The sequence below is a fragment of the Denticeps clupeoides genome, chromosome 5 (genome assembly GCF_900700375.1).
Source record: "Denticeps clupeoides chromosome 5, fDenClu1.1, whole genome shotgun sequence".
Taxonomy (NCBI): domain Eukaryota; kingdom Metazoa; phylum Chordata; class Actinopteri; order Clupeiformes; family Denticipitidae; genus Denticeps; species Denticeps clupeoides.
Genome location: NC_041711.1, coordinates 19,391,614 through 19,419,417, shown reverse-complemented (window position 1 = coordinate 19,419,417; position 27,804 = coordinate 19,391,614). Strand labels below are relative to the sequence as shown.

General features: G+C 41.6%; 5 protein-coding genes across 9 annotated transcripts; 3 read left to right on the top strand and 2 right to left on the bottom strand.

Annotated features, from left to right (window-relative positions):
- Positions 1-2,622: 2,622 nt before the first annotated feature.
- Positions 2,623-6,262, bottom strand: mtx2 (metaxin 2). Its single transcript, XM_028980751.1, has 10 exons — positions 6,044-6,262; positions 5,635-5,682; positions 5,505-5,551; positions 5,349-5,421; positions 5,040-5,116; positions 3,970-4,062; positions 3,819-3,857; positions 3,541-3,666; positions 3,380-3,456; positions 2,623-3,046 (listed from the first exon to the last, which is right to left on the bottom strand). Exons 1-10 carry the CDS (start codon positions 6,081-6,083, stop codon positions 2,836-2,838), a joined length of 831 nt encoding a protein of 276 aa, XP_028836584.1. The 5' UTR covers positions 6,084-6,262; the 3' UTR covers positions 2,623-2,835.
- Positions 6,263-7,421: 1,159 nt separating this feature from the next.
- ptcd1 (pentatricopeptide repeat domain 1) lies at positions 7,422-11,388 on the bottom strand. Its single transcript, XM_028981849.1, has 8 exons — positions 10,354-11,388; positions 10,127-10,267; positions 9,830-10,048; positions 9,612-9,713; positions 8,729-9,475; positions 8,324-8,440; positions 8,015-8,197; positions 7,422-7,698 (listed from the first exon to the last, which is right to left on the bottom strand). The coding sequence occupies exons 1-8, from the start codon at positions 10,792-10,794 to the stop codon at positions 7,555-7,557; spliced, it is 2,094 nt and encodes a 697-aa protein (XP_028837682.1). The 5' UTR covers positions 10,795-11,388; the 3' UTR covers positions 7,422-7,554.
- Positions 11,099-18,219, top strand: lnpk (lunapark, ER junction formation factor). Of its 5 annotated transcripts, none has more exons than XM_028981853.1 (14): positions 11,099-11,234; positions 11,686-11,763; positions 11,874-11,915; positions 12,421-12,608; positions 12,869-12,927; positions 13,032-13,072; positions 13,278-13,361; positions 13,453-13,495; positions 13,760-13,876; positions 14,262-14,367; positions 14,567-14,637; positions 15,357-15,521; positions 15,910-16,017; positions 17,293-18,219. In XM_028981853.1, the coding sequence occupies exons 2-14, from the start codon at positions 11,737-11,739 to the stop codon at positions 17,478-17,480; spliced, it is 1,239 nt and encodes a 412-aa protein (XP_028837686.1). In that variant the 5' UTR covers positions 11,099-11,234; positions 11,686-11,736; the 3' UTR covers positions 17,481-18,219. The 5 variants fall into 5 exon arrangements, 4 of the variants coding, with proteins under 4 accessions (XP_028837686.1, XP_028837684.1, XP_028837688.1 ...); XM_028981851.1 differs by having other exon boundaries at positions 11,100-11,234; positions 13,760-13,969; XR_003749935.1 differs by having other exon boundaries at positions 11,102-11,234; positions 13,760-13,969; positions 15,910-16,243; positions 17,293-17,404.
- An 840-nt stretch (positions 18,220-19,059) lies between these two features.
- Positions 19,060-21,048, top strand: atp5mc3b (ATP synthase membrane subunit c locus 3b). The gene is made up of 5 exons (XM_028981856.1): positions 19,060-19,124; positions 19,331-19,411; positions 20,060-20,137; positions 20,234-20,424; positions 20,731-21,048. The coding sequence occupies exons 1-5, from the start codon at positions 19,062-19,064 to the stop codon at positions 20,843-20,845; spliced, it is 528 nt and encodes a 175-aa protein (XP_028837689.1). The 5' UTR covers positions 19,060-19,061; the 3' UTR covers positions 20,846-21,048.
- A 1,247-nt stretch (positions 21,049-22,295) lies between these two features.
- chrna1 (cholinergic receptor, nicotinic, alpha 1 (muscle)) lies at positions 22,296-27,696 on the top strand. The gene is made up of 9 exons (XM_028981850.1): positions 22,296-22,587; positions 23,354-23,496; positions 23,744-23,788; positions 23,943-24,052; positions 24,856-25,051; positions 25,186-25,423; positions 25,913-26,136; positions 26,661-26,900; positions 26,992-27,696. The coding sequence occupies exons 1-9, from the start codon at positions 22,533-22,535 to the stop codon at positions 27,121-27,123; spliced, it is 1,383 nt and encodes a 460-aa protein (XP_028837683.1). The 5' UTR covers positions 22,296-22,532; the 3' UTR covers positions 27,124-27,696.
- The last annotated feature ends 108 nt before the right edge of the window (positions 27,697-27,804 follow it).

The following is a 27,804-nucleotide window of genomic DNA, read 5'->3' as shown; positions in this document are numbered from 1 at the left end:
TTGCAGCATAGCTCCTCATCAGCCCACGATTGGACTCCTCCCCCTTCCTGTCATGATTGGTGGGCTGTAATAGGGAAAAGGACTCAAAATGGCATCTGCTTTGGGACAAGAGAAGAGAGTGCTGGTGAAGCAGAGAGGGTGTTGGTGTGAAGCGAGAAGGAAGTGGTGTGAAGTGAAGGATTATGACCAGAGGACAAGAATAACATAGAATCAACTGACCAGACTTGTTTTGTGTGTGTTTTGTTGTTTATATGTCTTTGTTTGTGGTTAGCCATAAGCGCTATCACGTCGTTTAGGAGTTTCTGCTCTTTTGTCCCATTTGCTACGTCCCTGACCCTAGACCAGGGATGTAACAGCATCCTTAACTGCTTGGCCACCACTGCCCCAAACACAGACATACAAAAAAATGCACTTTCAAACAGACATACAGTTCATTATGCACTGGCAAATAATTTTAAGACAGCTGTGAAATATGAAATGCTGGCACTTTACCTCCTTACAATGAAAAATAGTTGGCCCCACCTGTCCTCTCCAGCTTGCCATACTGCTGGGCTGAACAGCATGCTGTTTTGTAGTGGGAGGACAGATGGGTTGATCACCAGGTGATCTGAACCAGGTATCTGCTAAAACAGACCATGTGTGATACCTGGTCAGACAAGGCGCTTTGAACAAAGCATCACCCGTGGCCCGTTTTAGCGTGTGCAATAAAAGCACACATAAAGTGTGGTTAAGACCAGGCGTTAACTGGTGGTGTCATGCAATAGGCATTAGATGCCAAAGTTTTTAATTTTAATCCAAGCGTTACAATGCAGGCAAATTATGGTGCACATGGTCTTCCATAGTCTTGAGTATCAACTCCCCAAGCAAAGTTCTGTAATGCACTGACTGCACATGCACTCAGAGTCTGAGTGAATTACAGAACTTTGTCTGGAAAGCCAGACATCTCTGCACTACAAACGTACTGGAGTCCAAGAAAAGCCAGAAACACGTGGTTGAACTGGCAGGGAAACTGTGGTAAGTTCGTTTATACACGTCCCTCTGTATATGTGTCTGTAGACAGAGAACAAAGAAGAGCCATTTAAAAACACACAACACGTTTATTATGAGCTTAACAAAAATGCATGGGAAAGCCAGGAACATGTCTGCTCAGCTTCACCATTCAAATTGTGTCTGTCAGGGAATAATATAAGATTGTTCCACATGGTGGACGGTACTCCCTCTGCCACTTCACTACAGTCTGCTATTAGTTGGATCAGCAGTGTAAAACTCAAATCCTAAAGGAACACAGCACAATATTTAGATGTTCTTTTTCTCAATCAGTCATGTAATTATCTACCAAAGGTTTGAGTTTAATGTGGTAGACCATGGAATGAGCTGAATTCCTCTAGATATCCCAGCAGGAAAGACAGGTATAACTTAGTGTGCCCTCAAGCACTGGAATGCTAACCAAGAGCAGTAAAAACTAAGCAATTTAAACTATTTTTGCGTGTTATTTTTCACACCTTTATTACCTCTATTACAGATATATAGGTATCACTCTCTATGAACCACGCACATGCCTACAGTATGCACTTTTTATCTAAAGTGAAACATGTCAAACCCTCAGTCGGACAGACAAACCTTTACTGGGAGAGGAAAACAGTAACTCCAGAATAAAGGTTTCCAGTTACAGTACACTGCACCACACCTCAGATCACTGGCTTTATTAACGTGTTTAAAAAGCCAACATGGACGCACGAGTATCAATTGTGCAAGTTCGCGGTGTGGTTTTGTTTAATGCCTGGTTAACAAGAATGTCACTCCATCTGTCGTCATTCCAACATCTCGCCCTTTAAAAACTTTTCACAACTTTTCACAATTCAGAACGCACCGGCAACGTGTCGTTATTTTCTGTAAGGCGCCTCTACCTGCAGGACCACGTCGGAATCGTCGCAGCGGGTCGGCCGTGTGCGGGCTCTCGGTGCGGAGTGTCGACGTGGAGCTGCCAGACGTGCACGAGGACGCGCGCGGCCGCCGCGGGAACGCGCCTGGCGTCGCGACTACCGGGGCCGCGGTGCCAGCATCTCGCCTGCGTTCCGTCGTTTGCTGCAGGCACGTTTCTCACATCCTGACTTCAAATGACTTAAAAGTCTGGTCAAGTATAGTCAAATGCAGTCTTTTCGTACTACTGCAAACTAAAAGTAAAGTGAAGTGATTGTCACATGTGATACACAGCAGCACAGCACACGGTGCACACAGTGAAATTTGTCCTCTGCATTTAACCCATCACCCTGAGTGAGCAGTGGGCAGCCATGACCGGCGCCCGGGGAGCAGTGTGTGGGGACGGTGCTTTGCTCAGTGGCACCTCAGTGGTACCTTGGCGGATCGGGATTCGAACCGGCAACCTTCTGATTACAGGGCCGCTTCCTTAACCGCTAGGCCACCACTGGACCTGTTAAGTTTTTCTGAATTCAATGATCATTGGATAAAAGCTAATAGAAACATTTTTATTATTTTGCTGAATTATGAATTATCATTGGTAAACCTTAATTAACACTACCTTTAAAATTAGTCACATATATTTCCCTCAGGAGTCTGACAGTATAGTTTTTAATTTATACAGGGACAATGCAGAAAGCAAACTACAATGGCATATGTTTATTGTGGAGGCACTTCCATTTACATAAGAGGGAAATAAGAGCAATGACAGCGGAAAAGCAAATATTACAAACTCCAGCATTTTTACAACAAAGAAGCACTACAACATCAGCAGCTGTTCTCCTGTAAGTGTCATTCCATGCGGGCAGAGGGGAAAATGCTGGGAATATTCAATAACACTGTGAGACATTCCTGGCTTCACATAAGAGACGGGCCTTTTGAGTGGCGTGAGGATGCTCCTGATTGGCTGTCTCGGTCCTGCTCCTCAAAGTAATTTTGCTCAATACGTCGGCAGAATGAGAGGAGGTTGGTAAAGCTTTTGACCCTCTCCCCTAGCTCATCGTTGGTCAAACGGGTGGTGAGGATGGTGAAGAGGTGACCAAACACCAGGGCATCCAGCTCAGTAGGCCTACAGGAAGAACAGTCAACAAGCTGTGTGCACTGCAAATTAGTATCAGCAATTGTGTGTAAAATCTGACACCCGATCACACAATATCATTATTCTGTGTCTGAATAATTTTCAGTGCTATATTAATCAATATAATAAAGTGGGTTAACAAACAGTCAGAACAGACACTTACATCTTTGAATAATTCTAATAATCCATCCAATTAATCCATCCAACATTGACTGTTAGTCATAATGTTAACCTTTAGGGTGTGTGTGTGTGTGTGTGTGTGTGTGTGTGTATATATATATATATATATCTATCCCCTAAAAGTTTTCCATGAATGTTGCTCACTGTTTGTTGAAGAAGTAAGGCTGAGTTCCAAGTCTTTGTGAAAGAGCCTGACAGCACTGGCTCACATCCTCATATACCTGGGAGGTTTAAAAAAAAAAAAAAAAAACACAATTAAAACGAGCGGGACAAAATTTTACATTTTTAACAATAAGACATCTCACCTGCTCCAGGCTCTTCCCAGCCCAGCCGATTGCATTCATTTTCCGCCTGACCTCCCACTGTTTCTGATAGGCTAGTATGTAATTCAGAGGCCATGAGTATGGACTGCTATACCTCGGCCGAGTAATCTGCAAGCAAGCAATGCACAGACAAAGTGAATAAGTTCAACTTTCACCTGCATCTAATCGATTATGTCCACATCGCGATTTATTGATTATGAAATTAATTTCAACACCCCTACATCTAATACAGTTAACATGTACAGCAAAAAGAAACTCACTTCTGCTGCTGTTGCATTGTCACACCACTGGATATACAACTAGAAAAGAAATTATTTTAATTAAACATTTCTGGAGGAGGAATCTTTCATTTACTAACAAGGCCAATTAAATACTGAATTTACACATTGCAAAAATAAAGTAACAGCACACCTCAGCTGTCAGCAGCATATTATTGACCAGCTCCATATAAGCCTTCATCTCAGCCCTCTGAACATCGTCCAGCCCATCACTCAATGAATGACCCTACAGTTAGAGAAAAATTTGGAAAATAATACATGCATGCACAAATGAATTACATAAAAGACCATACATTACATATTACATGATGATATTGTATCAATAACCAGTGGTGGGGCAGTGGTAATCAGAAGGTTGCCGGTTCGAATCCCGATCCACTGAGGTGCCACTGAGCAAAGCGCTATAGGGTGGTAGTAGCCTAGTGGGTAACACACTCACCTATAAACCAGAAGACCCGGGTTCGAAACCCGCTTACTACCATTGTGTCCCTGAGCTAGACACTTAACCCTGAGTTGCTCCAGGGAGACTGTCCCTGTAACTACTGATTGTAAGTCGCTCTGGATAAGGGCGTCTGATAAATGCTGTAAATGTAATGTAAATGCAAAGCACCGTCCCCACACACTGCTCCCCGGGCACCTGTCATGGCTGCCCACTGCTCACCAAGGGTGATTGGTTAAATGCAGAAGACACATTTCACTGTGTGCACAGTGTGCTGTGCATCACAATGACAATCACTTCACTTTATTAAGCGTTTTCTTTAGGGAAGTCAGCAGAGGTGAGAGACAGCGTGCAACTACAACTTCCACTCTACTGTAGAGTGAAATAATAAAACATGGCAGTGACTGAGTGATTGTAGCAGCCTGTTCAACATAAACCAGGCAGTGTGGACTGGGATAAAGGAAACGCAATTTGCAAGCAGTCACTCTTCTTTTCAGGCAACACAAACAATTTACGAGTTAATTTCAGCAGGAACCCTTCAGATACAGTACAGCAGCAACCGAAGCCTATCAACACAAAACAACAAAGTACACTGGATACCAGAAGCAAACTCCCCTTGCTTCACGCTCAAAAAATGACGGAATCACTATTGCAGTTTACTCATCAGGATTTGTGCCTACAGTATTGTGAAATAATTTAATCATAACCCATGTATCCTTGCCAATACACACCCCAATTACATATGATAAGCCCTGAGATCTTACCTTAGCCTTAGTAAACTGCACAATTGGTCCAAGTTCCGACACAACCTGATTTCCCACATGAATGAAGGGAACCTTGCCTACAGAACACAGATAATGTGAAAAAATGGCCCTCTCCTAGAAAATTTAATTGCAATAGAAATTGAGAAACATGTTTAGACCAGATCATCAATAGCCAACCACTCAAATATCTTTATATCAGTGTTATAAAGTGAGGAAACTGAGAGTTTGTATTTTGACATTAAGTAAAAAAAAAATAAAAAAGGTATGTGTGTGTGTGTGTATATATATATAATTTATCACGGCCCTCACCAGAAGGTGACATATACTCTGCATTGGCACGGCAACACAAGTGCACAGGAAGGCCACACATCTTCAGGTAGGCCTGTGACATAATCGGCACATAAGATACATGACAGCTTATCAGCATAAAGAAATGGTTCTGACAGGGTTTAGATTCTCCCCTACCTGAACGGCAAGTGATGAAGCACAATCTGATAGAAGAACCTGGTCATCTTCATCGGGAAATGAAAACTGTTAAAACATGATTCCCTTTCAAGCTTCCCTTCCCATGCAGACAAATATATTCAAGCCTTACCATTGAGTGGCTGATATAATGTTGCATTTTCAGGCCACGGTTCTGCAGCTGTGGGTTGATAAAAAAAATGACAGTGACAACACTGGATGACACCAATACGATAACGAGAAGAGCCCATTAATCATTTTCTCTTTGTAAAAGTTTGATGCATATTTAACAAGTGCTGGTGTGTGTGTGTGTCAAACCTGTGATAGACAATAATAATCTACGTGTTCTATTTATAACAGGGACACACGGACACGATCTTAGCTTTTTAATTCGCAATGACAGAGAGAAGCCAAATCCTAAAGTGATGAAACCTATCTACAGCGAGCTACGAGCAGGTGGTAGAACATGGAAAAGCCCTTCAATTAGCTGGCTAGCCAGTGCTCCCGCTCCACTTAGCAACTGCTCAGGTAAGGTGACCTACCAGCAATCTGTGAAACAAATGCCTCAGCGGCGAGAGACATGGCTGTAGGTAAATATCTATATCTGGAAAACGGTGTCAAATAACGACGCTGAAATGAAATTCAGTTCACCCGAACACGCAAGGGCATGGTCAAGTATACATAGCAAGATGCTAAGCAGAGTCAAAACGCCTGGCTGGATCTGCGCATGCGCCGCTTCAAGCCAATCGTGTTACTCCCGCCCATCGGCGTGAGACGATTGGAAAGTGTGGACATGCGCACTCCGAAACGCCGCCATGTCGCCGCCCGGTCCGTCCCAGGTCGTAAAGAATTTTCATGCATGACTTGTGTTGTGTGTGGCGCCCCCTAGGCCATATTTAAAGAAAAGCTAGCACATGCATGACGTTTCCTCACGCATCCACGTGTGAACGTAGAATTATGCTGTATTTTCAAAAACTGCTTCTCCATCAATTTATACACGGCTCGGTCGTAAAAACACGTTCATCTAAGCTGCAAGCAATTGTTGATACCTCGTTCAAACATTAATTTACCTTAACCGTTTAAATAATGGAATTATGTGTGTAGATAAAGACAAATAAGGCTCCAAAGCTCTGTTATCCCATTGTTCTCTGAGCAGCAATGGCATATTTTTCCCATATGTAGACATTTACTTGTGGATTATTAATTTGTTGGGAGAGACCAAACCCCCAATTTAACAGAATGTGCCCAAGTCTGTGTATGTATGGTCAGCTGTGAGGTCTTTGTTATAGAGTCTGACAGTGGTTGGAAGAAAAGACCTTCTGAACCTCTCCTTCCCACATCGTGGGTGCAGTAGCCTGCCACTGAAGGAGCTGCTCAGTGCTGTCAGAGTTTCCTGCATGGGGTGGGAGATGTTGTCCAACAGGGATGACAGCTTAGCCACCATTCTCCTGTCACTCACCACCTCCACTGGGTCCAGAGGGCATCCTAGAACAGAGCTGGCCTTCCGAATCAGCCTGTTCAGCCTCTTCCTGTCCCCAGCGGAGATGCTGCTACCCCAGCAGACCACACCGTGAAAGATAGCTGATGCCATTACAGTGTCATAAAAAGTCTTTAGGAGTGGCCCCTGTACTCCAAAAGACCTGAGGCTCCGCAGCAGGTACAGCCTGCTCTGCCATTTTGTGTGCATTAGTGTTATGAGTCCAGTCCAGTTTATTTTTCAGGTGAACACCAAGGTACTTGTAGCTCTCCACAGCCTCAATGGCCATACCCTGGATGTCCAGTGGTTGCAGTGGAGGATGTTTGTGCCTGCGGAAGTCTACCACCAGCTTTTTGGTCTACAGATCACCAGTTTTCTAAAACCAAATAAAATTAACTATTGCACAAAACTATATATTTTATGAAAACAACAATAACATAACGTTGTTAAAAAATTGGCATTTATTGTCAATTTCATACAAATATTTGCATACAATTTACACAAGACCAAAAATATATATATTAATAAAGAAGACACAACTTGCTACCTCAAAAGCAGATCTTTTAATTCATCACCCTACACTTGTTCTGTATCTTTTTTCGAAGTCTGAAATTTTGACCAAGGATGAGGAGTTTCCTGTCCTGGCATCACCTCCAACCAAAGCATGTAATATCCACGAAATCCATCGATCTTTTCTAAGTATGTGTTCTTCGATTTGAACTAGAACACAGAAAAAGCAGAAAAGTGTATATTAAAATCAAAACAATAATGCATGGGAATAAGATAGAAATAAGAACTTCAATTTAGCACAATTGACCTTCATTGATGCAACTGTGCTGTTATGCATAGACATAATGAGTAATTTCCTGTTCATGGATGGATGAAGCCTAGTCATAGACTAAAAGAGAATGTTGATGGAATTCTCATTCAAAATGCTTTTAGTTTAGGACTAGGCTCTCATGAATGACAAACAGATCCTTTAGGACTAGACTTAATCTGAAAACTGAACAAATGTGCATATGAGGTTCATGCCAACCTTGTCATAGGTAGGAGGATACTGGGCTGCAAACTCCAGCTGTCTTATGATGACCTCATTTGGAGAGACCTGGCTCTTCTGCATGGACTGCAGAAGTTCCTTCAGATATACATAGTCCAGACATTTAGTCGCCTGGCTGATCAGCGCACTATACACATGAGCATTAGGGCTTACACCACAGGTCTGAAGAAAAAAAAAAAACCACACATACATATAATGTAAAAAAATCACAGTACATGAACAAACATTTAAAAATAAATTGAACAATGAGGACATTGAATAGTACAAAAAGACCAGGATATTAAAAACCTCCATGTCAGAGAGCAGCTGAAGTCCATCCTTTTTCCTGCTGCAAGCTAAAGCCAGATTACAGAAGGACTGCACATCTGCAGTCAATCCTCTAGTGGTTATCAACTGCAGCACAGACTGAAACAAAGAAATTCAGGACTATTTCAAGTTCAAGATTCAGGTTCAAAAATGTCCAGTATGCGATTCACATACAGACCAACCTTCAAATTTGAATAGTCACCCAGCATTAAAATATTACCCAGATACAGATTTTTTTAAATGTCATGATTATCATACTGCATTATCATACAATTTTTTTAATTAATGCCTGGACTGCAAATACAAAAAAAAAAACATTTTCAGCTGTAATCCAGCTGGTTAGCATGAACTAAAGTGCCAAATATGCAAGAGTGCTGTGTAGCCAACCTTTGCTCCTTCAAGGTCACCCGCTTTGGCTGTTTTCCTGATCAGTGTGTTGAAAAATGTCAGGTCCAGCTTTAGCTTGTTCTGCCTGGCAACAGAGAGCAGGCTCTGAACCGACACACTTCCAGGTTCCACAACATCAGCCAGCAGAGTAAGAGTTTTAATTGTCGGCTGCAGTCCATGCTCAGCCATCTTGTTCAAAAATCCCTCCATGTTTCCAATGAGTGCCAGTCTATCACAGGCACCGTTTACATTTCCCAGGGAGACAACATCAGAACAGCCCGTCGGGTCAAGGAGGTTCGGTAGGTTGCGTCGCAGTGCAGACAAATCTATTGAAGAACCTGCTGAAAAATGCTCATCTACTACAGGCACAACATGCTTGTGTGTCCTTGGTTCATTTACTGTGTGTGGTACTGGCTCTGTATATTTTGTTTTAGAGTTCACAGTAACAAACTTTTTGTTGGTCTCACTGGTTTTTGATTGTGTACCTTCAGTTTTGCCTTCCACAAACAACAGGCTCTCCAAGGCAGCTATGTCTATAGTCGATGGGTATGAAGTTTCCTCCTTCAGTTTTCTTCTGTGACCCTTTTTGCCAGGGGTGAGTTTGAGTACTGAGTCCTGTTTGCTTTTTAGTAGCAAAGTGGAGGCCAGGGAGAGATCACCAATCCCACAGTCCCGTACTGCACGCAATAAGATGTTGTAGTTCTGTGTATCTGGTTTTATGCCCAAGTTTAGCATCTGGTGCCAAACCTGCAAGTTTAAAACAAAACACTTCTATAAGAGCATGCTGTATAATGCATATCTAATGTGCACAATCATTAAATACTCCACAAGCATTAATATCTTTTTTGTATGATTGTAAAATCTTTTATGTAGAGTGTTGTACCTGCAGTGCTAGTCTGAAGCCTTGTGTCTGGTCTTTAACACAGGCAATCAGCAAATACTGAAATGTTTCCTGTGTGATAGGAAGTCCTGCTTCCAACATGTCCTACATATACAAAACACAAATGGAAGTATTTAGGTGGCTTCAACTCAATGCATTTTTGTCAAAGCAAAATGTGCATTAATGCAAGATATTTAAATGGCCACAGAGTTGCTATTCACCTGAATTACACGGAAGCAGTCTCTAAGGTCTGCCCCAAGAGCTGTGGTCTTCAGAAGTGCATGATAGGTAATAGCATTGATTACAATGTTTTTCCTCCTGAGATCTTGTACCAGTTTCATTGCCTGTTCAAGCCCTGTCTGTTTCCATGGGGACTGTGCACAGGCATTGAACAGGGCAGTATAGGTGGCATCTGATGGCTCCAGGCCCCGCTTCTTCATCTGAAAAATTCAAAGCACACATATGATGTTGCCTTAATTAGAGACACTCAGATTCAATAAAGGCAAAGCAAGACTTACATCATTATAGAGCTTAAAGGCTTTTTTTAAATAGCCAGTGCGGCCACAGCCTCCGATCAGCACTGTATAGTTATACTCTTCAGGCGGAAGTCTCTCCCCATTCAGCATCTCGGTTTCAAACAAGTCCAATGCCTCAGCCAGCTATGGAAAATGCGATATAGAGAGAAAGAAGGTCACCAAAATATATATGTATGAACTATCTTATTAAAAACATTCATTCAGTTTACCTTGTCCTGTTTAATGAGTTTCTTACACTGGAGAAAGTACCAGTAAGGGGTGTTTCTCCTTCCAGTCCTCGATTTAAACCTTTTCGTCCACCCATTCTGGGCCTCAGTCGCATCCTGCTGGAGGTAAAGTTGATCGGGAGCAGATTTTCTGTATGACGTCCTGGAGGAGTACTCGGCCGAGTAATCACCGAACGCCTCTTCGGCGCCCGAGGTGTCAGCTGTCCCTGACGTGTCTGTGTCGACATGTGGACCCTTCTCCTGAATCGGCCTCTGAGACACGCCTCGCACGACAGTAAACTCGGTTGAGCTGTGAAAAGGTAATGGCTTCACCTTCAAATCGGATGTTAGACCGCACGGGGTTGCGCTTAAAGCCCGACAAATACCGCGGTCCTTGGTGAACGCGCCCGCTCTGAAGCACTTGAGCAGTAAAACTCGCAGCATCGTCAAAGCACAGAAAATGAAACGATGTGACGCTTGTCCCGTGCTTTGATGTTACCCACGCCTGTCCACATAGGAAGCACGTTGTCCGTCACAGGCTCAACAAGTAGACTGCCGATAGCATTGAACTCCGAATACTTTTCTGGCTCAAAATAAATACATTGATATCAATTATTTTAACAGTATAAAGCAATCAATACATAAGTGTGGGATTTCTGTGGAGAAAAAATAAAACCCTGAACGCAAACAAAAAAATGTGCGGCAATCTACTGAGCGTCCTAGTAGACTCGAGGACGATCTGGGGCGGGGTTTTTATGGGCATAGAAATATTAGCCTGAGCGAGCTGTGGCCCGGCTCCAGTGGGGCCGTGTTGCGAAGCAGAGTCTATTTCTATGCGTGGACACCAAGCTACGGGTATGGCTATATAAAGACGCGAAATTCAGGTAGAAGGGTGTGCTTTATTAATATTATTATTATTATTATTATTATATCTACACACACACACACACACACACATATGTATATATATATAACTGTAGTGTACTACATACCCAGGATCGTATTTAGCCTTGTTAAGTATTAGCTACGTCTTGTGTTGACATGTCATTGTGGGTCACGCTTGTTTCAAGCTAGCCTACCTTGTTAGCCAACTTTACTAGTTGCAGCTCTTTCCCTTTTGCCAATGTGCAAATGCAGCAATCGTCCTAATCCGTGCTAGCTGGTTAAATGGCACCTTTACTGTTACACTGCTGGTCATAGTGCACATCTTGATAAAATCCCTGGTTCGGACCCAAGCAGCCCCGATGGCGCTTTAGTCCTGGCAGCTGAGTGTACTTTGGCCGCCCGTTATGATGAAGAGGCTTATGTGTGCCGAACACGTCTTATGCTTGTTAGGAGGCGAGGGAGTTTAAATCCGTGGGAGAGGAGAGACGGGGTGCTGCGAAAATGGGAGCTCTCATCTCCAGGTGGAAGGTAGCGTGAAGGACCCCAACGTACCAATATTGACTAGTAGACTAGTCACAATGTTGACTTGACGTTTATCTGTAACGTTTCTACACATTTATTCTAATGTCTCTTATTAGGCAAAACCTTCAACAGTGGAGCTCCTGGAAGCCTTGGATAAGGTAAAATAAAGAATAACCCCAAAACCCTGCTGAGTTTTGGAGCTGTTAGACTTACAGGAATACATGTTCTTTTTACCACCGTCCCTGTGCTACGCTTTAGTCTAAAAGTTAAAACAGTGTTGTAACAAAATGACACCCACAGCAGGCACATCTTGGTAATTTCATCCAGCATGCTGGCCAGACCAAAAATACCTCTCAGCTCAAAGGCCCACTTACTACCATTGTGTCCCTGAGAAAGACACTTAACTGTCTCCAGGGGGACGGTCCCTGCAATTGGCTCTGGATAACGGCGTCTGCTAAATGCCATAAATGTAAATGTAAGTCATGAAAATGAAGGTTTCTGTAACTGGATGAAAATGTCAGCATGCACTAGATCTCAACTTTCTGTACGTACTTATTGTGCACCTGTTGTGGCTTTGTCCGTGTGTGAGGTTTAGTTTTGTGCAGGTTTTGTTTTTGCATTACTTCACCATGTTTTTTCGTTGTCTCACACCTTTCTCTGTAGGACATCAAGGACCTGGAGGAGTTCAGGGCTAAGAACCAGCGTATGCTGAAGCTGTGGGTGGGCCGCCTGCTCTTCTACTCCTCTGTGACGTACCTGCTCTGCTGTGTGTGTGTGTACTACTGCTACCTGCCTGATGACTGGAGCGGTCGCATCATCATGGCTCTTCCCCTCTTCCTGTTCCCGGTGCTGTGAGTCAGTCTTTATCTGCTATTTAGCCTCTAATGACTGATTAATATCACTTCTTATAATTGTTTAATGCTACATCTTTAAAAACACAATTTTATGGCTTTTTTTTTTTTTTTTTTTTGGCTACTGTCTTTTAATGGTAACAATTTTATTGATTATTGTTTAATAACCGGCTACAGTTCAGTTATGAATAATTAATAATGAATTTTGGCATAGGACAGAAAACCTGTTCTTGTATAATTTTTATATTTTCTGTTGTCAGAGTCTGGTTCATGAGGAAGCTTTTGATATTCCTGTTTTCGAAACGGACAGAGAGAAACAGTATGACTTTTTAAAATGTCTTTTACTATCTTGTTCTTTTTGAAGACTAACTATTAGAGCATGAAATTGAGTGTAATTAATGTGTGTGTGGTTTTTTTTTTTAGATGAAAAATTAGAAGATTTAAAGTCACAGAAAAGAAAAATAGTAAGTTGCTTTTTTCCTTTTGGTTGCTTGGCAAATGATTAATCACAGAATTAATTTTTATATTCAGTATGAGTTTGTCAGCTATTTATTTTGTTTACCTCTGTACGAATGTGTTTTAAGTGTATAAGTTTTATATATATTTAAGTGAATATTTTGTGTTTATGGTGTATGTTCTGATATTTTGTATGTACTTCATGTTTCACAGTTAGAAGAAGTAATGGAGACGGAAACATACAAAAATGCAAAACTAATCCTGGAACGTTTTGATCCAGAGTCAAAAAAGAAATCTGTGAGTTCAAATTATCATTTACTCAATCAATCAAACAAACAAATAAATAAATTCTTGGACATGAAAAAAAAAATACAAATTATTGTCCTAGGAGGCTGAAGCCACTCCTGGTCCTCAGATGACCCCCAGACCAGGTCAGAATTTTATATTTGTCCATTGGTAGACCTATTACAAACCTTTCCATCCAAAATCATGAATTCATCCATTTATTCATCATACTGCCTCATGGGAAATACACTCCCTGTCTTTCAGAGCAGCTAACGCATTTCAGGCATCCATGAAACCATCTCTTTTCTGTTCTATGCTGCGTGTGTGCACACATGTGTAAAGGCTTGTGTAAAGACCATTCTCTACATGGGTTTCATGTTAATGCCCCCCTTTTCCCCCTTTTTCATTAGATCTGCGTCAACGTAATGTTCCAATGGGAACCCCTCAAATCGTGACCACACCTGGCCCAAGACTAGCCTCACCTTCTGCAGCCACACCTTTGGGCGCCATGCCCTGCCCCGCCCCAGGTGGGCCCCCTGAAAAGGGTGCCAGCACTGCCACCCCGCAACAGAACCTCATGCGGAGGAGCCCGACCCCATACACTCCCCCTATGGGGACAGGTCAGCCTGATATTCAGAACACGTGTTAATAGCACTAATACTGACAGCCTTCATCCTTCACACTCCTCTATTAAACAAATGAGTGTGTGCTGTCCCACATACACAGATAGATCCAATGACACTATGCCACACATACAAAGTTGAAAAACACATGTTCTGGGATAAATTCTGGTGTTTCTGTTGGGCAAATCATTTACAGATTTTTTTTCTTTTTTTATGTAGGAATGTGATTTGCTTTGCTAATACATGTGTTTTTGTATATTTTGGCCGGTGTGTGTATGCGGGTTGTTAGGTCAGCATCCTCCTGGACCTCAGCTGCCACGCCCAATCCTGCCACGGGAGAGAAGTTCTGTTGATCGGGTCATTGAGTACCTGGTCGGAGATGGACCCCAAAACAGGTAGAGTATTTTGTGGTTTAAATGTGTTTGTTTTTGTTTTTTTTATTTATTTATTATTTATTTATTTATTTATTATAATGATCAACATAATAATTTACCTTTAACACAAATACTAATATATTTGAAAGCCCACACAAGTTGACCGACTGGTTTTCCTCTCTGTTTTTTATGCTCATTTGTTGATTTCTCTTTGTCTTAGATATGCTTTGATATGTCAACAGTGCTTCTCTCATAACGGTATGGCTTTAAAGGAAGAGTTTGAGTTTGTAGGTGAGTTGTCAAGCCTACCACAACAAAAGCAAAACTGTTAGTCTAGAAGGGCTTGTTGTACAGAAGGGTGGCACAAATTAATATGTAGTATTAGGTATTATGTTGAAGCTCCATAGAATGTGCTTACAAAAAATTTTGTAATTAAGAATGAATAAAAATGGATTTGCAGCACGACTGGTCTTCAACCTTCCCAAATTCTCCCACACCACCCCGTTGCTACACTCCCTCCACTGGCTCCCAGTAGCTGCCCGCATCAGAAGCAGAATACTGATGCTGGCCTTCTAAGCCAAATATGGGGTTTCACCATCCTACCTCAGAGCCATTATTATACCTCACATCCAGTACAGCTCGCCTGGTCCCTTCACCATGAAAAGTACAAGGAAGACACTCGTCTAGACTCTTTTCTGTCTTGACCCCTAGGTTGTGGAATGAACTTCCCCTCAAGGTCAGAACAGCACAGTCGCTGAGTATTTTCAAATGGCAGCTCAAGACCTTAAAAATACTTAGACTAACTTGTAACAGTCTGACTTATGTGAGGAAAAAAGACAGTGAATAAAATGATTGTATTCATGGTTTGCGTCCTAGTGAACCAGAACTGATTATTTCATTGATGGTAACATGAAAGCACTTTGAGTCACTTTGGATAAGGGTACTGCCAAATGCCATATATGTAAATGGAATTGAAAAAGTGTTTCATGATTCTATTCTTGATTGTGCAGCCTACAGATGTGCATACTGTTACTTTCTGAATCCTGCAAGGAAGACCCGTCCTCAGGCACCCAGACTCCCAGAATTTAGTTTTGAGAGGCGTTTGCGTTCTGAGTCTCCAGCTACAGGATCCTCAGCCGCATCAGAGAGTCCTGAAGACAGTGATGCTGCAGCAGGTAAAGACCACAAGGAACATCAAAGGCTGAAAACAATTACTCTGCATGACCTATATTTAAAGAGTAAAAGTTAAATTAAATAATTAAAGGTTGATATTAGAGTAGAGTTTAGGTTGGGGAACTGACCCATAGAGGCTTAATGTGGGCCCAGGTTTTAGAACCATAGAAGGAGTGTGATTTAAAAAAATTTAACCTTTAAAGAAATTTGAGCACAAATTTTTTTTCTTCAGAAAATGTCACAGTAGCACCGGTTTGTGACTTTTGAAGACTTTGTGTGAATAATATTTTATGTGTTGTGTTTTTGTGGCATTCTTTCATGATACAGAGAGCAAAGGTGAAGCAGGGCTTTTGTGTCTAAATGTTCTGATAGATGTGTGTCCATCTGTAGAGCATGGAGGTGTTTCTCGAACTGCTGTGTCTGGCAGCTCCTGCCCACAAACTGTAGCTGTGACTCCCTGGAGTAAAGTGCACAGTTTCACCCAACAGCTTCCTACAGGTTCCATATAAAATACATACACACACAAATATAATCTCAATCAAGCATTCATCACGTTTTCTCAGACAATTCCCATATCACAACTAATTTTCAACACACATCTGTACGACTCTTTTACTGCCTAACCGGTCATGCTGCATAGATCTGAATTCTCTTCTCTCCTCTTCTTATTTGTGGAGAAACCCCTGCTGCAATATTTTCATTCCTGCCTTACTTCAGTCTAAATGTGAGTGTAATGGGTTCCAAACAATGTGGCTTTGAATGAAAACATTTTGGCAGGGGAAAGCACTGCAACAAGATTTTCATTTGAAATTGTGGCAATAGGTGGAAGCTTTATTGAGTTCAGCTAGGTACTTCAATCTGCTTCACTCACACAAAATCATCTAAAATGATAACATGGTTTTGGTGGGGAAATTACACAAGATCACTCAGCTAACTAATCTCCATGATTGGGTTTCTAAAAAATCAAATATTCACTCTTTATTTTTGTACAGAATTAGTTGTCTTTTACAGTGAAATTAAATGTGACTACAAAGGATGGGTAAAACCTGTATTTACATGCAACACAAAATATCAAGGCATAATAAATATTAATACCAAGGGTAATAGTAGCTTAGTGGGAAACACACTTCAGATGCTCAAGCGCGTATCCCTGAAAATAATAATTGTTAATCTCTCACACAACACAATGGAACCAGGTGGGTATGCACAAATCTAGTTTTAGTTTTGCTGCACTACATCAGGAGTACATAGCATATATTGTGCAGTAGCAGCACAGCATTAAGATGGATATTTTATTAACAGGTATGTTAAAGATTTTTACACAAATATTAGGAAAGAATCTTAATTATCCTTGATAAGTTACGTTCATTTATCAGACAGAAAATTAAGCATTTTCAAATTTAAGGATAAAGGGGAAGGGGCACTGATAGTCATGTTGTACTTTTTTTTTCTTTTCCTGCTTTTGGTTTTAGTTATTTATTCCAGATTTATGACACACTCCCACATGCTGATCATTTGTGGACTGCTGACTGTACTTGTTAACACAGTTAGGATTTTATGGTTCCTCTCCGGTTTTGTATTTTCCCACCAATGCATAATCTGATGTGGAATGCATGCCTGCACTGTCCCTATAATCTTAGACTGGTGCGCATGGATTTCCTGCTTGGGGCTGGTCGGAAGATGCTGATAACACTATACAAACTGCTGTGGTGTGAAATGGCTTTTTCAAAGCAAAAAAAAATGATTTAACTCACAAATCCGCATATTTTGCAGAGGAGCCTGATGGAGACAGACCTTCAGATAATAATCTGCAGCATGACATGAGTCCATCAACTCAGAATGTTGTCGAGGAGCTGGAGGGTAACCAAGACATGCCTTCCCAGAGTTCACTGCCCAAGCAGAAGGAAGAAGAAAAAGAAGAAGATGTGAGCAAGACACAGGAAGAGGAAGTGTTGATGTAACTGCCATCTGTTGCATTTAAAACAAATCATGATTATCAATTGTAGCGATAAGGTCTTGAGAGGAATAAGGTTTACTCGTTTTGGCTTTTGTTATGTTTACATGATTCGTTGTGATTGCGTTTCAGAGATGATGCAAAGCAGATAGGCTTGATAAAAGTTTGCTTGTTTTTGTTTAATACTAAAGAACAAACAATTGCACTGTAATATTATTTGCGTATAACAGTAATTCAGTATTTGTTCTGCAATGATTGCCATTTTATTTATTTAGACAAAAGTCATTTTTAAGATGTCAAATGTCTTTGCTTGTATTTAAACAGCTCTTTGTTGTGCCTTTCCCCTAAACATGTTTTTAAGGAATGCTTAAGATAATGAGACCGATATGCGTGCTATATTACTAGGGGTGTAGCCCAGTAGTATTTAACCCAAATGTGGTTTAATGGAAGTTCATAACTGTTATTTTGTGTATTTTTTGCTGAGAGGTTCAGTACCACTCCTGCCACTGCACTGTAAGGGTTATAGCCACTTTAAGCCATGTTTTATCATAATCATTTTACGTTATTGCAGTCACAGCCAAACATTAAGTAATTTAAGATAGCTTAACATTTTATGCTGCATTTTTGTTTGTTTGGATTGCTTTTTTTAGGTACATATGTTTTTGTTCAGAAAATGTTTATATGATTGCAGGTCACTTGCATATATGTCTTTGGCCTAGCACACAGAATAAACATTTTGAAATTAATAGTGTTTCGTATCTGTTTTATAAGCCAATTTGATATCAAGGTCCATTCAAATCATACAAGAAGTCTGTATATTTTAGTTTAGAAAATGTTTATGAAGCTTTTCTTTAGGGAGATTAGTTTAAATTCTGATTGCAGAAATAGTTCCAGCTTTAAGCTTATCTTAAAAAGAGATAGAGGGCAATGGGGACCTAGCGGGTAAAGCAGAAGGCCAAAGGTCAAAATACCAAACTGTCAAGCTGCCAATGAGCGAAGCACCGTCCCCACACACTGCTCACCAAGGTGATGGTTTAAAACAGGACACATTCCCCTATGCACTGTGTACTGTGCTTGCTGTGAATCACAGTGACAAGCAGTTCACTTTTGTAATTTACCCAAATTATTTAAATGGTTAGAAGGAACGTTATTTATGTTTCAATCTAGTATATGTAACTAGATAACATAACAAACTGGTAATTTTAAAATACAAATTGTTACATACAGTTTTACCTGAATTAACAGATAAGACACTATTACCCTCTGGTGAGGAAAAGAAGAAAAACCATAATCGTTGACGCAATCATCCGGGACACCCACTATAGAAATAGAACACTAGAATGAAAATCCTTGCCGTCAACCTTGATGGGTTAAAAATACAGACGGTAGGTAAGTGTAGATAATCATTCTTTTTAATTAACTTTCTACACCAAATGGGATGCCTCTCTGTGTTCAGCAAGTTCAGTACCAACGCAGCCTCAAGGTTACTTCATGACCATGCGTACATTCAAGATGGCGTCGACAATTCAGTACAGTGCCCATAAATGGGCTGCAGATAAGGCGTGGCTACATATCCATGGCGACGGCGATGACGTATATTTGGGGTTCGCGCATGCGCGTCTTCTCCTCAGCGGTACGACCTCTGCGGCCGGTAAGTGAAGGGGACTGAAATGGAGACTTGTGAAGGGGCAGTTTAATAATCTCGTTTCATCGCATTCGTTTCGGTGTTCTGTCTCTGCGCCGTTGTGATTTTTATTCAGCACTGCTTTCCAGTCGTTGGTCGCACTTTACATCGACCGCTGCACTTGCGAATTGTTGCCGACGTCTCAATTGACCTTAGCTCTCCGCTCATTCCAGAGACAGACCCGGGATTTGTTCCGTCAAGAAATCCGCCTGGAAATGTACGCCTGCGCGAAGTTCGTCTCCACGCCCGCTATGGTGAGTTTTTCCACTTCGTTTCTCAAGAAGACCATCTCAACATAGCCGACGCGGTTCTGTTAGCTGTATCGGCTAGCGGGCTAATAAACCGGGCCTGGGAACCTGCGCTGTGCCTGCTCCAGAACTGTAGGGCTCCCAGCTTTCCTGCAGACTAATGCACCGGTCGTCCATTTCCTCGCCGCTTCAGTCCCGCGACAGTCTGGACTTGGGTCCACTTCAAGGTCATTTAATCAGTCGGTCGGTCAGTTTAATCAGCTTGTTTCATTAGTGGACTCTGTGAGTTAGAGACTTGACACACGGACTCCGGCCTTTTATTTCACTATTTGGTTGAGTTTTGCTCTGTAGGACTCAGATTTGAAATTTTAAATGCTAATTAGCCTGCAGCCCAGTGGTATTGTGCGCCCCCTCGATCGGCATGCATTTAACGTGCATTGTAAGCTAAATGTGCGTCCCGAGTGTCCACCCACCTCTTAATGTAGCCTATCTGCCTTAATATCTTTTGTAAAAGATTACGTTTATTCCTTTTCATATTCAGTATCTCTTGGCCACCGGTTTTAAGTGTCACCAAGAGACGCAATGGTGCCATTGAACATTAATGTACTTTCTGTTGCTTATTTTAAGCATGTGTGTGTGTGTTTGCTCGCTCAGGTCCGTGCAGGATCCAGGGCTCTGTACCGACCTCTCTCTGCCTCAGTGATGTCCAGACCAGATGCCAGAACTGGGGAGGTGAGACTGTGGACTGTTGTCCTGCCCCCCCTGTCTGTTCAAAGCCCAATTCGGTTCAATGAACATTAAGTTAATTGTTTTGTCGTCCACCCTCAGGCCAGTTTAGCCCTTGTACCACAGAGCCCTGTGTCACAGGTCGCACTGAGGGGTTTCCAGACAAGCTCTGTAAGTAGAGACATTGACACCGCAGCCAAGTTCATTGGTGCCGGAGCTGCCACCGTGGGAGTGGCCGGATCCGGGGCTGGGATTGGAACAGTGTTCGGAAGTCTGATCATTGGCTATGCCAGGTATTTATCAGCAAATCGGCAGCTTTCATCGATTGTGGTGCTGGCTGCAGTTACCTTGTCTAGCATCCAGATTTAGATGCTTGAAAGTTAAGTGATTGTTTTGAGCTGAGTTCCCCAGAGCATTTGAACTGTTTAACCTGGTCTTTGCCATCCAACCTTTTTTACTAAGTTACTCTGTGTAGTTAAACCTCATTCTAACATTCTACTAAAGCCAAAAAATGGCATGTTTAATCACTGTGTCTTAACCTTATTTCAGAGGGCATTGTTGAAATGATTGCTGAATTTGAGTCCCTTCATGTTTTTTAGGAACCCATCCCTGAAGCAGCAGCTGTTCTCCTACGCTATCCTGGGGTTTGCCCTGTCTGAGGCTATGGGTCTCTTCTGTTTGATGGTGGCTTTCCTCATCCTGTTTGCCATGTGAAAGTCTTTCTGGCACAGAGTGCTGAGCTGTGCTGCAACTGCAGTAGAGGCGACCGATTTTACACTGGCTACCAGAAACGTTCTGTCTTGGTGTCATGATAATTGTACATTTTCCAGGTTTTTGTTGAAGGCTGACTATGAAGACATGTATTGTAAAAATGTAACCAATTACAGAATTAAAATACATGTATTTCACTATTTAAACAGTTTTTGGTTTTATTGTCAAATTTAAATTCTCTTGTGGATTTAATATGAATTGAGTGTTTGTAGACACAGGAGCCCTTTGAGTTGGTACCCACCCTCTCAAAAATAATAAGTTAATATAGTGTTTATTGTAATGCTGTTGGACTTGAACACAACCGCTGTGTTTAGACTCTAGCAACAAGACATTCAAAAAGCTGTTTTTTAGGTTTGACTCCCTTCAATCTCAAAGATTTATAGCCCTATGTGTTTGCTCAAATTGCTTTTATTGTCATGTCTCATTACTCCAATTCACAGGTACAGTGCATATCAGTGAAATTGATTCTGTGCAAAACTTTTCATGCAGCAGTGGTGTGACTAACAATAAACAAAAAAAAAAAGAACAAGTTGTATTAACATGTCAACAAGGTGAAATTATAAGCAATTAGCTCAGATACTAATTATGAGTCTATGTCTGATGGAAGAAACCTTGAAGAGATTGTGACTGGTGAAAGGGGCCTTTTGATGTGGCCTAAAATGACCATTGAATGCTGGACCGTAATTCTCACATGTGTCCTTCTCCAGTGTGAAATGATGGGTGTTTTTTTTTTTTTTTTGTTTGTTTTTTGTTTTTTTTTTTTGCTTGTGTTTGTCTGACCATTCGCTCAAAGCGTTTCTCTGTGATTGCTGGAGCAACTTGGGGACGGGGACAATGGTGGCTGATTCGAAGCAGGCAGGATCTATAGACAGTGAGATGGAGAGGTTAAATATGTACATGAACACTCCAGCCAGCTGAGCAGCACATGACTTGAGGACCCAGATGAATAATCCCTCATGCACTTAACAAAAAAAGGTGAAATAACTGAAAACATGTTTTATATTCTAGTTTCTTCAAAATAGCCACCTTTTGCTCTGATTACTGCTTTTGCACACTCTTGGCATTCTCTCGATGAACTTCAAGAGGTCATCAACAGTCTTGAAGGAGTTCCCAGAGGTGTTTAGCACTTGTTGGCCCCTTTGCCTTCACTCTGCGGTCCAGCTCACCCCAAACCATCTCGACTGGGTTCAGGTCCGGTGACTGTGGAGGTCAGGTCTCCACTTTTTGTTAAGTACATAACTCCACATGTGTTCATTCATAGTTTTGATGCCTCCAGTGAGAATCTACAAATGTAAATGGTCATGAAAATAAAGAAATCACATTGAATGAGAAGGTGTGTTTAAACGTTTGGCCTGTACTGTGTATATATAGATGTGTGTGTGTGTGTGTTTGTGTGCATTACGTCAGCAGACGACTACAACAGCAGTAACAGGACGCAGGCGTGGAGTACATTATTTCTTTCATGTCGCCCGAACTGTAAAGTGTAAAAGGACGTGGTGAAATCGGCCGATTGGGGACACTGTGCAGCGCGCCAGCTGGCGCCGCGACATTCGCCGCCGGAGCTCAGAAGAAGCTGCTAACCTGAGCGCGCAGACGGCGAGGCTGCTTTTACACCTTTTTAATAAGAGCAATGGATTACACACGAGCATGTTCCTCGGCCGCGTGTCTTTTCCTTCTGTTTTTTGGTAAGTAGCTGACGTTCATCATTTTATATAGAACTGCGTCTTAAATTGGTTGACTTAATATTAGTAAGGCAAGTCTGCGCAATGAAGAATGTAGCGGTCTCACCGCACAGCAAGCTGTACAATTGCATCTTTAAATGTTGTTTTTTTTTTTATATGTGCGTTAAAGTGGTCTTTATTAACTGGCCTAGTGGTGGAGGGCGACTTGGTGAAATTTGGCATGTGCTTTGACTGACAGGGGCATGTGCGCCAGGCCTCTCCTGCTATTTCTGATCTCCAGGAAGCAGGAGTGCCCAGTGGGGGGGAACGTGTCCACCATGGCGCCTAATCAAAAGTTAAATCTGCATCAGACCCATCCTGTTGCATGCACCACCACAGACTAACCTTGTTAAACGCAGTCAGCTGCCTAACCTAAGGAGGGGTGGCATAGCTTGAGACCCTCACCGGTCGGTGACAGCAGACAGCGGGGTGATATTTGACTCCTTGTGCATCAAACATAACCGGAAATAGCAGTTTAGAGCGACAGGATTTCATTCTCACTTCCATTCACACACTGCAAAGCTGATGGTCCACTGAGGGATAGATTATACTTGCAGCGACTGAAATGTTAAACTGTTTACATGTATTTGAATCCTGCCCTGCACTCGCTGTCCCGGGATGGGCTATGGCCGCCATGCTGCATATGACACAGTCGTGTTAGCTGAATCACAATTTTTTTCTTTTGCACTCAAAAAGAGACCGTGAATGTCTGTGTCTCTCATTCCCTCAGATCTTGGCATCTGCTCTGATGATGAAACACGTCTAGTCGGGACAATTTTTGCGGGATATAATAAAGTTGTTCGGCCTGTCAGCCATTTCCGTGATCCAGTGGTGGTGACTGTGGGACTGCAGCTTATCCAGCTTATCAGTGTGGTCAGTATATCCTGCACCATCTATCTGGCCATCTTTCTTTATTTATCTATCTATCTATCTATCTATCTATCTATCTATCTATCTATCTATCTATCTATCTCTCTATCTCTCTATCTATCTATCTATCTATCTCTCTCTCTCTCTCTCTCTCTCTCTCTCTCTCTCTCTCTCTCTCTCTCTCTGTGTGTGTGTGTGTGTGTGTGTGTGTGTGTATATATCCTCATTTAATTTCTCTTCATTTCTGCAGGACGAAGTAAATCAGATTGTCACCAGTAATGTACGACTGAAGCAGGTGTGCTGCTCGTGTGTATTACTGTTTTGTATTCCTCCATGTTATGGTATCAGGGTGCCTTTCCCTTAAATGTTTTGCTTGATTCGGGGTCACCTAACTGGTCAGGAAGCATCTCCAGTTGCGGCTATATTGATAGATGTGATGTTCTTCTCAGCAATGGAAGGATGTCAACCTCCAGTGGAATCCGGACGACTTTGGTGGCATAAAAAAGATTCGTGTGCCCTCTACAGACATCTGGCGACCTGATCTGGTTTTGTATAATAAGTATGACTGTGCATGCGACTGTAAAACTGAGATAGTGGGGATAGTGTATAGAGATGATGTTTTAGTGTTGTCAAAAAAGCATAATGTGTAGTGATCAGCCACACCATTAAACCTACTGATAGACAACTTAGTACCTACGTAAAACTGTACAAAGCCAGGAGGGTCATTTGTCTCGTGGTGCATTGATGCCTCTGGGGACAATTGCAAGTTTTGGCTGCTTGAAGGCAATATACAAAATAATAGGCAGTTTTTTTTCTTTTAGTGGTGTAGAAGAATCCAACCACGACATACAAATTTTGTGCATTAGTTTTTTTCAGAGTTGCCTCTATTTACCTTCATGGCTGTTTTGTTCACTATTGTCATCAAAAGACACTTCATGAGATGCTCATTAACATGAGTGAATGATAAGTGTTCAGCATAAAACCTTCAGGGCTGTTGGAATACCATCCAGGTTTTCATGAGTTTGAAATGCTGCCATCACAACAAAAGCTCCCTTAGGAGAGCCTCAAATGTTCAACTTTTTTTTTTGGTTTATTTATTACATAATCTCACATGCATTATCTCACATGCAGTCTTGTGTCTTCAGTTCTGTGTAACATGTACTGTATAAAGACCTATAAATGATTAGGTGTCCAAAAGCTTTGACTGGTAGTGTATGTGCAAAATAATATTGTATGCAGTTAAAGGTTATATTAGTTAAAGTAGATAAAAGTAGTTAAATTAACCAGTGTATGTATATAGTATGTATATATTTAGTATATATGTATAAATATATGTTTTGCTGTTTATGTGTATTTTTGCAGTGCTGATGGAGACTTTGCCATTGTGCATGAAACCAAAGTTTTGCTGGAATACAACGGCATGATCACTTGGACACCTCCAGCCATCTTTAAGAGCTATTGCGAGATCATCGTGCTGTACTTCCCCTTCGACCTGCAGAACTGCAGCATGAAGCTGGGCACCTGGACCTATGATGGCAACCTGGTGGTCATAAACCCGGTATCCTGAGCCAACTTCATGACTTGGCTTTGTTACTAGCTACCTTTAATTATAAGGGTGTTTAAGTTTAAGTGTGTAGATAGTACAGGTTTAATGCATGTGAAAGTATGTTGTCTGGAACTTTACCAACATAGGACAATGACCGGCCAGACCTAAGCAACTTCATGGAGAGCGGAGAGTGGGTGATGAAAGACTATCGAAGCTGGAAGCACTGGGTCTACTATGCCTGCTGTCCTGACACCCCCTACCTGGACATCACCTACCACTTCCTGATGCTGCGCCTGCCACTGTACTTCATCGTTAACGTCATAATACCATGCATGCTCTTCAGCTTCCTCACAGGCCTGGTGTTCTACCTGCCCACGGACTCTGGTAATCATCTATGTCTGTTTGCAGCATACTTTCTGCTAGTGAAATTATGCACGTCTCTTACAGTACCACAAATTTGCTTTGTATCACTAGATTCATTCACACTTTGTGGCTTTTCTTTCAAGAACACAATGCAGATTGTTAAATCATATTAATCTTAATCTGGACAATTTTTTACAAAACCTGTAACAACATTGGTACAGTGAGTGAAATGTTTATGTGCAAAGGTGGATGTATCAGCAGTGGCATTACAAAAATTACAGTCCAATAGAATATATACAGAGGACATATGCACAAGTATGCTTCAACTTGTTCAGTAGTTTAGTTCAATAGTAATTGGCCCAGGAACGAATGTTATTGTGTTGTTTGACAGTAGAAGCCTGAACAGTTGATGGCTCGGGTATCTTAAGGTCTTCGATGATTGTTCCTTTTCTTCAGTTCCCACATGGAATATATGTTTATAATTTTGATTATATTTGCATATGCTGGTAGGTGAGAAGATGACCTTAAGTATTTCTGTCCTGCTGTCCTTGACTGTGTTCCTCTTGGTCATCGTTGAGCTCATTCCTTCGACTTCAAGTGCTGTGCCCCTAATTGGGAAATACATGCTGTTTACCATGGTCTTCGTCATCGCCTCCATTATCATCACTGTCATAGTCATCAACACCCACCATCGGTCTCCTAGCACCCACACGATGCCCCAGTGGGTTCGTAAGGTAAGCAGATGGAGATAGTCTTATGTTGATCAATTCCACCAGTCAGTCTGCAAACAATTTTATAAGACATTGGTTAATCTGCATTTCTGTAATAGTTTTCTGGTTATGCAGACTGTATACTGCATACTGTTGCTCAATATAATGGTCCGTATGCCAGCATTATAAGGAAAGAAAATAGGAATTGACAGAATGAACAGCTGTGGGTGGGCTAGCACCTCGCCATGGCCGAGTCCCCACTCTGCACCCTGTGTCCTGGGATGGACTCCAGCACCAGCAACTATTTTATGGATTAAGTGGTTATGGATAGTGTGAGAGAGACGAATGAACAGTATCTCAACAATTCATAGAGAAGAACCATATGTTTGAATTCTGTTCTTGTTTCAGGCCTTTTTGGGTAAAGGGGGAAAATGTACCAACGCATGATTCAGCACTGCCACCTACTGGTGGAGTAAGAACTGGTCACTGTAGGTGCAATCAAATGCAAGTCTGAAAATGTACCTTTTTATGCAATTCTTACACTGCAGATCTTCATCGAAACTATCCCCAACATCATGTTCTTCTCCACTATGAAATGCCCATCGAAAGTACGGCAGGATAGGCAGATCTTCCCACCTGACTTTGACATTTCTGACATCTCGGGCAAACCGACACCGGCCTCTGTCACTTACCAGTCTCCTATAATCAAGAACCCAGATGTGAAAAGTGCCATTGAGGGTGTCAAATACATTGCAGAAACCATGAAGGGTGATGAAGAATCCAATAACGTACAGTACACCCATTCCCTCATCTTTCATTATCATTTTTCGTCACAATGTCTCCCACTACTGATCCATTGCCCTCTACATCTCATTCTAGGCTGCTGAAGAGTGGAAGTTTGTGGCCATGGTGCTGGATCACATCCTCCTGTGCGTGTTCATGGGAGTGTGTATTATTGGGACATTGGGTGTGTTTGCAGGTCGGCTAATTGACCTCAGCATGCAAGGCTGAGAGTGTGTAAGCCTGATTGAAGGACCAAGATCCTTCGTGGGTCTGAAGGGTGTCACTTACATACACAGAAACAAAAAAGTAGCATTGCAAATGTGAACACACTGCCAGTTTACTTTTTTTTTTTTTTGCAACTTTAATCTCATGTGTTTTAACCCTGTTTACCTATGTAACATATTGATTATTTTTGGAGTTTGAAAAATGTGAGTAAAATAATTATTATGTCTGAAGACATCAGGCCATACTGTAAGAATGTTCAGGAAATCCACTTGGCTGATTCCCTATAGAAGGCTCTATATAGTGAAAAAGTGGATTATCAGACTTGACCTATGACCTATGAGTTTTGTTTACAGTGTGTGTGTGTTTACATTTTTTTGTGTCACCACAGTGTGTTTTTTTTCCTGACTGGAAGTATTGGTCCAACATGCAGATGTGTTAACAACTTTAAACTCGAGACTGTGAGAGGCCGGGTGATGTGCTTTATTTCTGCTTTCAAAACAGGAGTTCTTCTTTTTCTGTAAAGTTCATTGTGGCATTTACAAATGTCTGTTATTTTAAAAAAACAATCAAAACCCACATTGGATTCGGGATATTTGTGCTCAGTGGAGTAGCTTCTAGAAATTTGTTTTATAAAAATAAATTGCATCATCAAACCTTTTATTAATTATTACTAGGGTTAATATA

Excerpts from the sequence above, each read along its gene's own strand:
- mtx2 (XM_028980751.1), bottom strand. The coding sequence starts at position 6,083 with ATGTCTCTCGCCGCTGAGGCATTTGTTTCACAGATTGCTG. Across the intron at positions 5,552-5,634 it reads ATTATATCAGCCACTCAATG|ATGACCAGGTTCTTCTATCA; the intron begins GTAAGGCTTGAA and ends TTCCCGATGAAG. Across the intron at positions 3,047-3,379 it reads CCTTACTTCTTCAACAAACA|GCCTACTGAGCTGGATGCCC; the intron begins GTGAGCAACATT and ends TTCTTCCTGTAG.
- ptcd1 (XM_028981849.1), bottom strand. The coding sequence starts at position 10,794 with ATGCTGCGAGTTTTACTGCTCAAGTGCTTCAGAGCGGGCGCGTTCACC. Across the intron at positions 8,441-8,728 it reads GTGACCTTGAAGGAGCAAAG|TCTGTGCTGCAGTTGATAAC; the intron begins GTTGGCTACACA and ends TCTTTGTTTCAG. Across the intron at positions 8,198-8,323 it reads AGCTGCTCTCTGACATGGAG|ACCTGTGGTGTAAGCCCTAA; the intron begins GTTTTTAATATC and ends TTTTTTCTTCAG.
- lnpk (XM_028981851.1), top strand. The coding sequence starts at position 11,737 with ATGGGAGCTCTCATCTCCAGGTGGAAG. Across the intron at positions 11,764-11,873 it reads CTCTCATCTCCAGGTGGAAG|GCAAAACCTTCAACAGTGGA; the intron begins GTAGCGTGAAGG and ends GTCTCTTATTAG. Across the intron at positions 13,362-13,452 it reads CAGAGTCAAAAAAGAAATCT|GAGGCTGAAGCCACTCCTGG; the intron begins GTGAGTTCAAAT and ends TTATTGTCCTAG.
- atp5mc3b (XM_028981856.1), top strand. The coding sequence starts at position 19,062 with ATGACGTATATTTGGGGTTCGCGCATGCGCGTCTTCTCCTCAGCGGTA. Across the intron at positions 19,125-19,330 it reads CGGTACGACCTCTGCGGCCG|AGACAGACCCGGGATTTGTT; the intron begins GTAAGTGAAGGG and ends CGCTCATTCCAG. Across the intron at positions 19,412-20,059 it reads TCGTCTCCACGCCCGCTATG|GTCCGTGCAGGATCCAGGGC; the intron begins GTGAGTTTTTCC and ends TTGCTCGCTCAG.
- chrna1 (XM_028981850.1), top strand. The coding sequence starts at position 22,533 with ATGGATTACACACGAGCATGTTCCTCGGCCGCGTGTCTTTTCCTTCTG. Across the intron at positions 24,053-24,855 it reads GATCTGGTTTTGTATAATAA|TGCTGATGGAGACTTTGCCA; the intron begins GTATGACTGTGC and ends GTATTTTTGCAG. Across the intron at positions 25,052-25,185 it reads ACCTGGTGGTCATAAACCCG|GACAATGACCGGCCAGACCT; the intron begins GTATCCTGAGCC and ends TTACCAACATAG.